Below are 13,648 nucleotides of genomic sequence, written 5' to 3'. Positions count from 1 at the left end.
TGTTTGAAGTATTCCACAGCTACATGACTGTGATTTATGACTTTTTGCCAGAAACTGGCATTTATTTCTAATTTCTGGGGGAAGAAAATCAATTTTAGGCAATGGGTTCACTTAACAACCATGGTGTTTGCTTAATAACCATGGTGTTTTGCATACCCACTGCAAAACTGAAAAATCAGGCATGGTCACCTGATGACACCATCAAAAGATACAACCACTGTGAAAAGAAAAACACTTAGACTCAGATCTACAGACAGAGAGATCTAATCTAATAGGAAGTAGATTTTCTCAAGAAAGCACTGTGAGAAATTGGGGAAATTCTCAGAAATACAGGAAGGTGTTCTTGAACAATTATGATTTATGTAATACATTTCCCCTTCAATATGCTAATGATGTGTAACAGTATGTAGTGTGGAAAAAAGGTATTTTTGAAGAAATTCATCTTACAATATCACTGCATTTCAAAAGAAGCCAGGAAAAGAAATACAGAAGGAATTATTGTATGTAATAATTAATGTCGAAAGGATCTTTGATCTTTGATATGTTATTCAAGATTCCCTCCAAACCACTGATTTACATAAACCTGTTATCTAAAGAACACACAGGAAGTGCATCAAATTGAAAACTATTAATCTGTGCCCAAATGAAAGTTGCAAGCAACATCTCAAGCCTTACTAAGTAACCCCACTTGACTTTTCAAAGTCAAGGATGTTGCTTGGAAGCATTGTTTAGGAAAGGGAAATGATACATTGGAGATAAGAAATACCATTTGAGGAAGAGACAATAGGTCTCTCACCAGTATGTTTTCCTAACTGGGAGTTCTGTATCTGCCATGAAGCTGTTTTGTGACAACACCCGCAACTTCACATCAAAATTAATTTTGTAACTAAGAAGTTTGGCAATCTTTTGCTTTAATTTAATGATAGATTTGTTTGTTTTCCTAACCTGGTAGCCACCAACCATGTTGTTCCTGTCAATCCCAATCAATTATGCCATTTCCTGGGTAAAAGGAAATTGTGGTCCAACGTTTGAGCTGGGAATAATATTTTCAGTAAACATTCATAATAGCATTTTCAAAATTAGCAATCAGCAGTGCATACATGAATGGCATACATGAAGTGCTTATGACAGGTGTCCATTAATAGATTGTGCCATACAGTGTTTGGACAAATTAATACACCTGGCTGATTGCAGAGTAAAATAAAAGATAAAGGCATTGCAGTTTGTAAAATATCAAGTGCAATTCTATTTAACAAAGCTTTGCTATTTTTGTGCAGTATCTATAACCCTCAATTAGCTACCATAAGAGTAATAACATATAATGATGACATTCCACAAAGAGGTTTTCAATGGTTATCAAATGCAAATGGGGGTTGTACGTCATTGTGCTTTTACTTCATTGGCCTGCAATGTTCATACTGGGCTCACATCAAGCTCAGCTGAACAGGGTTTAATAATAGAACACAGATCTCTTTGTGTAAGGAATGAAGGAACACAGCTTCTAGGCACTGAGATAGGATGATGGACCCTGTGAATTCAAATGCTACAATGGATTCTGGACTTGACTACTACGTTTCTTACATCCACTGCTATAGCGTAGGTGCCCCACGTTTTAATAGTTTGATTGTGTGTGGTCCGAATTGCGGTGTCTTAACTGGTTTAATACTGCATTATGCAGTATTTTATTAGTAGTTATTCTTTGTAAAGAAACTTTTCAATTGTATAAACCAAATCAGGTAAGTGAAATCAAAAGTATTAGGATAGCTTTCTCTTATTTAAGGTATTTTTATTTGTTGTAAGGTCTTACAGCAGCGGTTGGTTGATTGGTTTCTACTTTATTTTCAGAAAATTTACAAAGAATAGTAATTTTTTAAAGTCAACCAAGCAGCATTTATTTTAATGAAAGGGTGGAAGAATCCTGAATATTCACTGACATTGGGATTAAATATTAGGTCATTACCTCCAGTTATTTATTATTACTGTTTTGGTGAGCTTTATTATTTAAATTTTGAAAGTTGCATTTCCCCTGTATTTATTGTTTCATCTGACAGCTCAAATTTCATTGTTATTCTTTAAGTACAATTTCCAATATAGGTCCTTAATATTATTTAGAATTTATTATAGAGGTAAGTTCAGTCATCTATATTTGTATATAAGAGATATGTGAGTTTATTAGCTTTTATTATAGGGGCGTTAACAAGTATCACCTATCTAGATCTAACTGTTTATACGGAAACAGGAGGAAATGAGTTGGCAGTAATTAAACCTGATTTCAGACATCTTAAATTTAGGTTTTATGATTCTAAGAACATTGCATTAGGGTGTAAATATAATTCTTGTAAAGCTGTATGTGGGAGTATGGTTTCTTATTACTGATGTATCACATAAAAATTGTTAATAGAAATGCATTTTATCTATGAAAGCTATTTAGTTCTCTGTGGAAATTTAAAAGAACAAATGTGTTATTTATTTTGGTATTTTATTTTTTCAAAAGAAAAAACAATATTTGTGTGTTCAGAAATTATGCCAGGGGAATGTGGGTGTATTGATGATTAATGTCATTGTAAATAGTTGGTATTAGCATGTTTCCAAAGCATAGCTGCAGTGAATTATCATGTCACTTTTAAGTTATAACCTTGTGTGTTACAAAACAACCTACTGGAAAGACATTCTTGATCTGATAAAGTAATTAGGCTATCAAATTAAGAAGAAGTCTTTGAAAGTTGAAAATCCTTGGAAAGTTTGGAAGCATAATCTGCAATTCATTTAGCTTGGATTGTTTTCCCCCAACCACTGAGTCTTACTTTAGAATTGGTTTATTCCTTTACTTCCAATGCTCCCTGCGCCTTCAGAGAGGATGACATATACTGTAAAAGATTTTGGAGTTGAAGGCCAAATCACATATATGACACTGGGGAGAGTTGAATCAGAGTTAAACTTGAAGTGATGGATATACTTTTGAAGTTATGCATGAAGCTGAAATATAGACTACAGAAATTTAAATACATTTCCTATTATGCACACGTAGACACACATCATCCACTCACAGACTTTCCCCAATTCTGATTAGTGTGCCAGGAGTCACTTTGTGAGAAAGAGGCCACAGCAGTATCATCACATTCCATGTTATCTCTAGAATAGACAGGTGAAATATCTTATAAAGGTGTAACACATATGTTACCTTTAAAGACTACCTGGAAAATGTGGTTGGTATAAAATACAGTACCCTATACTTTGGCAGATGAGAGAATTTGTACTGATAATATTAGTGTTTCAGGTTCTACACTGGTCACTAATAGGCTAAGAATAATTCAAAGTGTGCTAGTTTTCATCTAGGCAATCCTACAAGCTTAGGTCCTAAAATATCTTCAGAAATGTCTCCTTTGTGCCATCTACCTACTACAGATCCCCAATAGGGAGAGCCAATGTTTTAAATCCTATGAAATAGCCTTCCTCCAATGATCTGTATGGTGGCCTCTCTCTTGGGAAGCTAGTGAAAACAAGCTATTTCACAGGGATTTTTTAGTTTATTGTGGAGAAAGAAACAAAATAGTGTTTATCTTATTGTATTGTGGAATTTGATTTGTATTTGTGTGTGTGTGTGTTGGTTGATTTTGGGTGAGTTATGAACTTCTTGTGGAATCTTAGTGCTCTATAATTATAGAAAATAAGCAAGCTACTTCACTGCATCTCCAAGGAAACAGGACATGTTTTTGTCCATGTTTTTATGATTTCTTGTCAATTATTTGAAAATGGCTTTTGAAGCTTCCTTTTTTCCTTTGAACCCTTGAAAGCTAGGTTTTGAATGGTCTTTTTTCATATTTGTTTCTAAAAATAGACTGACTGATGTAGCATTATGTTTATCAAAGAATCAGGAAGAAAATTGATGAAATAACACAACACTGTAAATATTTTAATTTTAAAACATGCCCTTGAATATGGGTTTGTGGGAGATACACGTGCTCAATCATTTATGTACATCTTTGTGGATTTACTGAAGAAAGATTAAAAATAGATATCCATATTTTTATTCTGTTGAGTAGTTGAAAGAACCTTACATTTACTTTCCATTATAGGCATTAAAAGTTGTGATATTAATGCTGTGGTGCCATTGTAACAAACCAACCAACCAACCAACAATTATTTTTTACTATAACTTAAAAGTCCAAAAAGGAAAGTTCTCTCTGTGCCAAGATAAATTAAAAGTTTTCTTTTAGTAGATATATATAAAACAAATAGAAATATATACAGAAGTATTAAACCATAGACTTTCTCTGTAATAAGGAGCATGGTCTGATGCTGTATGATTATTTGATCATATTTTATTATGCAAGAAACATTTATGATCATTGCTTCTTATTGTTATTGATAAATTGGTTATAGAAATATTTTAAAATTCCACTAAAAATTCAGCAATTGGGTGAAATCTACTTTTTAAGCAATCACATAAATTCCAAGGAATTTTATTTTGCAGGATGACTGGGAATGAACTTGTATGTATGAGCTGTTATAAGAAAAGAATTCCATGAGGACTCTAAATGTATTTACTGAGCATATTTTTGATTGGAAACCTAGATTCTGATAACTCTACGAAATAGTGCAATCAAGTAGAATCAAATACTTGTCTTGTAGATGGTAGCTGCTAACACACAACATATGTGGAGAAGAACGTGCATCCCTGTGATTCTCACATTTTGTTTTGGAATGCCTGGTAGAACATACAGTATACTGGAATAGACATAGTATGATACATTTGTGGGTTTAAAAAAAGAGTGAGGATTCCCTTAAATTGGAATTTACATATGGTGATTGCATCCATGAAATTTTCCTGGTAGCAGTACAGAAATTATTGGCCATTGCCTTCTTCAATATAGTTTTCTCAAATTCTCAGTTTAGGATTCCAAATTAATGTGGGAGATGCTAGTTCTTAGCTGAAATTGAAAAGCCTTCCAATTTCTTTTAAAGTTTAACTTAATACTGGTTTGTAAGGCTTGTGTTGTTAGATTTTACTAGCATGATGCAATTCCCATGACTGATCCCATGCTAGGCTAGTTATACTATACAAAAAACAAAGACGGCCAGGGATGGGCCATATGCAATTATCCAACATAAGAGTATGCCACTAGAAATTGGAGTCAGGGTATGTTTCGGCAGCATTATCTTTGCAGGCTTACTATCTTTCCTTTTGTAAAAATGGCAATAATAATACGTGTGTAAGGCTAATGCAACCATTTTGATTGTAAAACTCCCCTGTCCCCAAAGAGGAAGAAATAAAGCCAGAAATGTCAGTGACCATATTTTCTATCTCGTAGAAGTATTAGTTTTTTTAAAAGTAAAAATATGATGCTAGAGCTAAATAAAACGCTCTTCTTTTTATTAGAAAAAATTCTGATTTGCCTCTTTTCTGATATGCGTACAAATCTAGAAGTAGGAGTTTTAATCCAGAAAAGTAGAACTATGTATTTGGAAATGTTTCCATATTTCTGGACTGGAATGAAAACAATTAAGTTCCATGTCAGCCCTATTTGTTTACAAGACACTCTTGGCATAAATCCTTTAAATGAGTAATCTAAAAGAAAAATATTTTGTCATTTCTAATATACTTTGGTTATATTTTACATATTTAGGCTGGGCTTAGAACACTTCATGATATTGGACCTGAAATTCGTCGAGCTATCTCCTGTGATTTGCAAGAGGATGAACCAGAACAAAATCATCATGAGGAGGAAGAAGTATATAAAGTAAATGGCTGTATGATAGATGTCTTCAGTTTATAAAATAGACTTTTTTCCACTTTACTAAGCAAATGCAAGAATTTCCCCCCATAAAGTAATCTGTGCATTTCATTCATTTCCAAGCTATTTCATTATGCGCTCAAGTTTGAGGCAGTCTTCTATTTTTTGACAAAAGAATTCTTTAAACATGGTCACTGATAGAAAATAATGCCACAAAGGAAATAGATATGGAACATGGAAGCAGTAATCCCCACACTACTAAAGCTCATAGAAAATACAGTACTAGTTAATGAAGGCAAGCTACTTCTGAATTAGTGTTCCCTTTGCACATGCGTCAGAAGGTGGGGCATATGCTCTGTTCTGTTTTGCTCAAAGGGCTGCCAGCTAAATAGATCCCTTATCATGCTTATGGCATCTTCCACATGGGTAACTGGCAATTGAGCATCGTGCAGAGATGATGGCGTTTGTAAGCCAATGACTGTCACAGTCCTTCTGTGAGTTCTTGGGATTTGAGGAAAGGCACATCAAATTACTTTGGATGTTTTACCATTTAGTCAAAAAGCACATCAAAGTAAGCAAAAAATTCACCACATTTCTCATCAAGTTATGAGAAAGGCCATTTCTGCTCTCCCTCCTTCTCCTGCCTGCAGTATTTCAAGATTTAAAATGTAATGGAACCTTTTTCTGTATTCAAAATTGTAGCATAAGTTTGCTCTATCTGCATAGGTTTTCAAGCTATAATGTTGAACAACAGATTGAACATTGGCTGCATTTATTCTTCTTCCCTCAGCACTTGCTGCTGACCACTTCTATGTCTCTTCAACCCTAAATCTGTATTGTGTAGAAAATGTCTCATAGCACATTATCCTTTTGAGTCTTCAGTGAAACTTCTTCTGGATCTCACCCAACAACTCTCTTCAGTAATTTTCTCCTTCTCAAATTTGTCCTTGACCCAGGGGTGAAATCCAGCAGGTTCTGACAGGTTCTGGACAACCGTAGCGTAAATTTTGAGTAGTTTGGAGAATTGACAGATACCACCTCTGGCTGGCCCCAGAGTGGGGTGGGAATGGAGATTTAGCAATATCCTTCCTTCTGGAGTGGGGAGGGAATGGGAATTTTGCAGTATCTTTCCCCTGCCACACCCACCAAGCCACGCCTTCAGAACTGGTAGTAAAAAAAATGGATTTCACCACTGTCTTGACCCAACAAGACTATAACACTACCAGATGCAATATAGGTGCACAAGCCAATATTACAACAAATTTTACAACCCAAATTTTTCACAACAATCACTATATAGTTCCATCTTAGGTGTCAGCCATTACATCTCACTCCATCAAAATCCTTTTTTCAATTCTTTCCCTCTTTTTTAAAGACTCCTGACTTCTCAAAAGCCCCTTCTACTTACCTATTCCTAAAATGAAATGTTAGGGTGTCTGAATGAGTATGAGAATAGCAAGAAAGAAGTTGTGGCTAGATGCAGACCATCCCAATAACCTTGCTCCATTCCTAGGGAAGAACAACTTCCAGAACCAATAGTGTTTCAACTCTTGTAATCAGTGTCCCAAAGGTATTTTTTTCAAGAGGCAATTGGACTTTCTTGTTTTTATTTGAAGATGTTTCACTTCTCATCCAAGCAGCTTCTTCAGCTCTGACTAGATGGTGAGAAATGGAAGGATTTATATTCTTTGTGGACAGCTGGTCATTTGCATTCTTTTAGAGAATCATTGAGGCCACTTGGGGGTTTATCTGTGTCCTCAGGGTCACCTGAGTAGTGCTTGCATCTGAAACTGAAGCACAAATGGTTCCTACAGTCTGCAATTTTTCTGGAAATCAGTCCATACTCCCACACTATTCAAAGGGTGTTCATCCCAAAGTGCATAGCTAAATATCTGTGGAGATTCTCAGTCATCCAGGTCATGGCCTGGATGACTGAGAATCTCCATAGTCATTGTAGTCAGTGGATTTTCTGGCACTGGAAATTGTCCTTCCTTAAAACTATTAGTCAGCTGCAAATGCTAGACTATGACTGTACTTCTAGTTGACATGACTCTTGTAGACTAACTCTGTGATTTTGATAAACTTTGTTCAACTTTTGTCTTGATGGTCAGCTGGCAGCAAAATTTCCATCAAACTACAACTGTGGGAAGCATTTCTGCTGAAAGTTGGCATATCTTTCTGAATTCTTTCTATTCCAGCTGGTCACTGAAGGTTCTAGTATTTAATGTTAAGAAATGGTGCCCTATGTTTTGTTTTTCCCTTTTCATATTTTTTAAAAATGTAGCACCTTTAGATTGAGAAAGCAAGGGCTGTTTCACTTTTTGAGGTGAAGGTTAAGAAATTGTGGCTGTCTCAAAAAATGATATTTGTCCATGCTTTCTCCAATCACGCTATTTTCCTGAATCTTGGCAAGTCCCATGATGACTTTGCAAAAAATAATTTTCATGCATCCCTCTCAATCTTACTTGAATTCTCTCTCCTCACAAATTTAGACATGAATCATGCATAAAAGTTTGCCCATTTTTAAGGCAAAGTAATGGTTGCTGTTTGGACTTCTTTACCCAAATGATGACTAATAGTCTACTATTTCAGGGTGCTGTCTGAATGAAAATGTTATCTTTGCAAAACTAAGATCCGTCAAACTGAGGATTTGTTAAATCACAAGCTTTGTATACAGAATATGTTTGGATGCTAAGTACAGATAAAGTGAGTATCTGGATACAATGCTCGGGATAAACCCAGCATAAAACAAATCCCATTTTATCTTTGAATTTTCAGAGGCATCCAGTTGAAATAATCCAAAAATGCTATTCTGACAACTGAACAAAAATTATTCCTGCTATTTAACTGAGAACAGAGCAATCACTGTTAGAACCAATCAGGGCTAAGACTTCAAGGCTATTTCCTCCTGCTAGTTATCATTGTATCTGTCTTCTTTAGATTGAGTTCCAAGAAATACCACTCCTATCTCACATTTAACTTTAGCATCTTCTTGGTTAGTTGTAAAAACTCATAAGCTTTCTTCTAACGGGGAAGTCAGATACTTAACAGAATAACAGAGTTGGAACCTTGAGGGTCTTCTAGTCCAACTCCCTGCTCACGCAGGAAACCCTATACTATTTCAGACTAATGGTTGTCTAATCTCTTCTTAAAAACTTCCAGTGTTGGAGCATTCACAACTTCTGAAGGCAAGTCCTTCCACTGATTAATTCTTCTATCATGTTTTAGCCTCCAGTCCACTAGTCATCTTTGTTGCACTTCTTTGCACACTTTCCAGAGTCTCAACATCTTTTTTACATTGTGGCAACCAAACTGGATGCAGTATTCCAAGTGTGATCTTACCAAAGCATTATAAAGTAATATTAACAGTTCATATGATCTTGATTCACCCCCTAGCCTAGAACTGTGTGGCTTTTTTGGCAGCTGCAGCACACTTCAGGCTCATATTTAAATGATTCTCTATTCGGACTCCAAGATCCTTCTCACAATTACTATTATTGAGCCAGGTACCACCTATACCAGTGATGGCTAACCTTTTTGCTATCGCGTGCCAGGAGGGGGGGTCATGTACACGTGTGCCCACAGCCATAATTCTATGTGCCCCGCCCACACGTGTGCATGACCCTCCTTGCTCCCCTGCCCTGGCACGCGCGATGGCCTGGTAGGCCCATTTTTCTCTCACCTGCCTCCAGAGTCACTCTATGAGTCTGGGGAGGGCGAAAATGCCCTCCTCCATCCCTCTGGAGGCTCTCCAGAGGCCAGAATCGGTCCATTTACCAACTTCCGGTTGGACAGGAAGTGACATTTTTTGCTGTCCCCGGCCTCCAGAGACTCCTAGAGAGGCTCTGGAGGCTGGGACAGCAAAAAACATCACTTCCTGTCCAACCGGAAGTTGGCAACAGGCTGCTTGGCCTCTGGAGGCCTCAGGGCATTGGGGAAGGCTGTTTTCACCTCCCAGACTCATAGAGTGACTCTGGAGGCAGGTGAGAGAGAAAAATGGGCCTTCCCCACCACTACCCCAGCCCCTCTGGAGGCAGGAAACAGCCTGTTTCCCTACTTCTGGTGGCCCAGAAGGCCAGACAATCAGCTGGCCAGCACGCGCATGCACACCAGAGCTAAGCTGATGCCCACTGATATGGCTACACGTGCCACCTTAAAAAAATAATTATTCTTGGTACATTTTTAATTGCAGTGTGATATAATTGCAGTGATCATAGGTAGCTCCTATATCACACAGAAGACTGTTTAGAAGAGGGTATTGTGATATTATGGCAATATGACTGTCTGACCTGAGGATGCCAAGTGAACCCACACGGGATATGCACGTGAAGACAAACAAAGTAATATTATGTTATTAATTGATTATCACTTTTTATATTTCAGAGAAATGGTGCCCTGTTTGGAAACCATATCAATCATGTTAGCACTGATACAAGGGATTCATTTCAACAGATCAATACTACCCATCGCCCCCTTCATGTGCAAAGGCCACTGGTTTCGTGTATGGTGGACACGACTGAGAAAAATGTGCATCCACCAACAGGAAACTCTTTATTCCATAATCATCATAGCCATCACAACCACAACTCAGTAGGGAAGCAAGTTCCAAACTCCACAAATGCTAATCTCAATAATGCTAACATGTCCAAGATGGTAAACAGAAAACATGGAAGCACTGGAAGTCATGAACGTATGTCAGAAACTGGGAGCCATTCATACTCCAGAAAAGAACACCGTGAACAACGTAGACGATCATCCAAAAAGAGGTAAATCCCTATATATTTTTATAGTGTACACTAAAATGTTACATTTGGTTGAAAATGCCAATCCTCGTGTTACTTTTTTTAACACCTTGAACTGTTACATTTGATTGTCTAATTTATTCATTGTCTAGTTTAATTTTAACATAACTCCATTGATCGGCTTGATTAGGTTGTAGTTTACAAGCCAGGTATGGCTTACATTTTTCAACTACTATCATTCTTTGGGCCATGTGATTTACTTATTTATTTTATTTAGATTCTGCCCTTATTATTTTTATAAACAAGGCAGCAAACATACCTATTACTTTCCTTCTTCCTATTTTCCCTTCAACAACAACTCTGTGAGTTGAGTTGGCCTGAGATAGAGCGACTGGCCCAAATTCACCCAACTTTCCTTCTTCCTATTTTCCCCTCAACAATACTCTGTGGGTTGAGTTGGCCTGAGATAGAAGACTCCTGCGAGTCCCTTGGACTGCAAGGCAAACAAACAAGTCAGTTCTAGAGGAGATCAACCCTGACTGCTCTTTAGAAGGCCAGATCCTGAAGATGAAACTGAAATACTTTGGCCACCTAATGAGAAAGAAGGACTCACTGGAGAAGAGCCTAATGCTGAGAAAGATTGAGGGCAAAAGAAGAAGGGGACGACAGAGAATGAGGTGGCTGGACGGAGTCACTGAAGCAGTAGGCATGAGTTTAAATGGACTCCAGAGGATGGCAGAGGACAGGAAGGCCTGGAGGAATGTTGTCCATGGGGTCGCGATGGGTCGGACACGACTTCGCAACTAACAACAACAAAAGAGTGACTGGCCCAAATTCACCCAATGGCTTTCAGGTTAAGGAGGGATTAGAACACATGGTCTTACAGTTTCTAGCCTGGTGCCTCAACCACTGGACCCCAAACTAGCTCTTTACTGGTCAGATTAATATAATCAGATAAATTCACAACATTAATAGTTAGACTGTTGCATAATTACAGTAGAAAAATGTCTAAAGAGGATAAGCTAAAATCAGTTAAGACAAATTGTTGCTTCTTTCTTTCATCATAATAATTTATGAATTAAATCCTGTGGGAAAGTTTGGGTAAATACAAATGTATCCATTGATAAGTACAATATAACATTTGCTTTCTCATCATTTCATTAAAATTCATTATACTTTTTTCTCCATATTCTTTTTCTAGCAGAGCTCGTATTATGAAACTTACATTAGGTAAGTATATATAAGGTCATATCATGGAAAACAGCATTTCATGCTGCAATAAAACTTATTGAAACACATCATATGTTTTTTCAGTCATTATCTTTGCAGATGATGCTGAAGCATGAATATGATATGAACATAGCTTTGGCCCATACACTGAGCATGAACATTGAAATCTCCATGCAGTCCTGAACAGCTGAATATACAGCTTGGCTTAGCTGTAGGGGATGTATCCTGATGCACAGTATTAGGACTAGAATTGCAACACTATCTATTGACCATATCAAAATGCCAGAGTTGGACTTTAACCTACATTTTTATGAGGTGTTCACTTAGGAAGGAATGTCACAGTGGTACAGAATAGCATCTCAAAATAAGGCTGGTAAATTCACATTCGAAAGTATATAAACCACTTTTCAGCATAATAGCCAAGTTGGACAAATGGTTTGACACAATACAAGGAACTTCCTATGAATTCCAAACCATTTTGCATGTTGATGCTATTAGAAATTATGCAGAACATTATGGAACTTCATGTTTCTACCACTGATTTATATTTCCCTTGCATCTATCAGTATCCCTAGGACAACACTATGTTTAATTTCCCCAGTTCCCTGTAAGAGGCAGCCAATTTACTGATACTGGAAATAGAATGAAACTGCAGCATAGGTTTCTTTTACTTGCCATCACTGGAGAGGTATATGCGGGAAGTTATAAATCAAATTAATCTAGAGGGTAATATCCACTTCCAAGTCACAACTGTGTTTTGAAAAAAGAAAAAAGTAGAAGTCAGGCCAAATAAATAATCAGGCAAAAGGAGAGTACAATTTCTCAATAGCCTGAGTGTCTCCATGGTAGAATTTCTCAATCTGAGGAGGCCAGGTATGCAAATTGATTTTACTGAATATCAGAGTTGGAAAGGACCTTAGAGGTCTTCTAGTCCAACCTCCTGCTCAGGCAGGAAAGCCTAAACCATTTCAGACAAATGGTTGTCTAATCTCTTCTTAAAAACTTCCAGTGTTGGAGCATTTTCAACTTCTGGAGGCAAATTGCTCCACTGATTAATTGTTCTAACTGTTAGGAAATTTCTCCTTAGTTCTAAGTTGCTTCTCCCCTTGATTAGTTTCCATCTATTGCTTCTTATCCTGCCAAGCTTTCTGATTGTTTCTTATCAGTGGTTGAATTCTTTCTTTTAGGAAGGCATTCAGTCTATAGGAAGTGTAGTAAAGTTTACTTTATATTATATGCCCTGCTGATTTTTACTACAGGTAGTCTCAATTTACAACCATTCACTTTGTGATCGTTTGAAATAACAATGACCCTGAAAAAAAAGTGACTCACAACCATTCCTCACACTTACAACTGTCACAGCATTGCCACAGCCACATGACAAAATTCGGCCACTTGGTAACTGGCATGTATTAACAGTTACAGCATCATAGGGTCATGTGATCACCATTTGCGACCTTCCCAGACAGCTTCCAACAAGCAAAGTCAATGGAGGAAGCTGGATTTGCTTAATGACACATGATTCAGTTAATAGCTGCAGTGATTTGTTTAATAACCTTGCAAAAACATCATAAAAATGGGTATGACTCACTTAACAACTGCCTTTCTTACTGCAGCAGCAAAAATCCTGATCCCAATTGTGGTTGTAAGTCAGGGACAACCTATGTATGTTTTTGGTATTTTTTTCAGTCTTACTTTTGTTCGTTTAAATCCTTTTATTTTATTACTGTTTTAGCTCTTGCTAATTTGATTTGGGAAAAGGTAGGGAGGGAAGGATATACGTAAGTGTTTTTTATATAAAAAGTAATAAAAATATCTCTCTGTTCCAACTGTAGGTCAGACTCGGGTGATAGACATTTACCTACAATTTGCCGAGAAGAACATGAAATTAGAGATTATTATAATGATGATTGCTATCTGGATGATCAGGAATATTTTAGT

General features: G+C 36.9%; 1 protein-coding gene across 1 annotated transcript; it reads left to right on the top strand.

The window, feature by feature from the left end:
- Positions 1-1,539: 1,539 nt before the first annotated feature.
- LOC131187299 (voltage-dependent L-type calcium channel subunit alpha-1D-like) lies at positions 1,540-13,645 on the top strand (the record flags this gene model as incomplete). The annotated part of the gene is made up of 5 exons (XM_058161561.1): positions 1,540-1,596; positions 5,628-5,741; positions 10,119-10,501; positions 11,684-11,707; positions 13,543-13,645. Coding segments are annotated over exons 1-5 (672 nt in total), but the record flags the coding sequence as incomplete, so codon positions are not given.
- Positions 13,646-13,648: the final 3 nt, after the last annotated feature.

This window comes from Ahaetulla prasina, unplaced genomic scaffold, assembly GCF_028640845.1.
Source record: "Ahaetulla prasina isolate Xishuangbanna unplaced genomic scaffold, ASM2864084v1 Contig210, whole genome shotgun sequence".
NCBI classification, from domain to species: Eukaryota; Metazoa; Chordata; class Lepidosauria; order Squamata; family Colubridae; genus Ahaetulla; species Ahaetulla prasina.
Note: the sequence above shows the minus strand (reverse complement) of the source record. Positions and strands in the feature narration are given on the sequence as shown.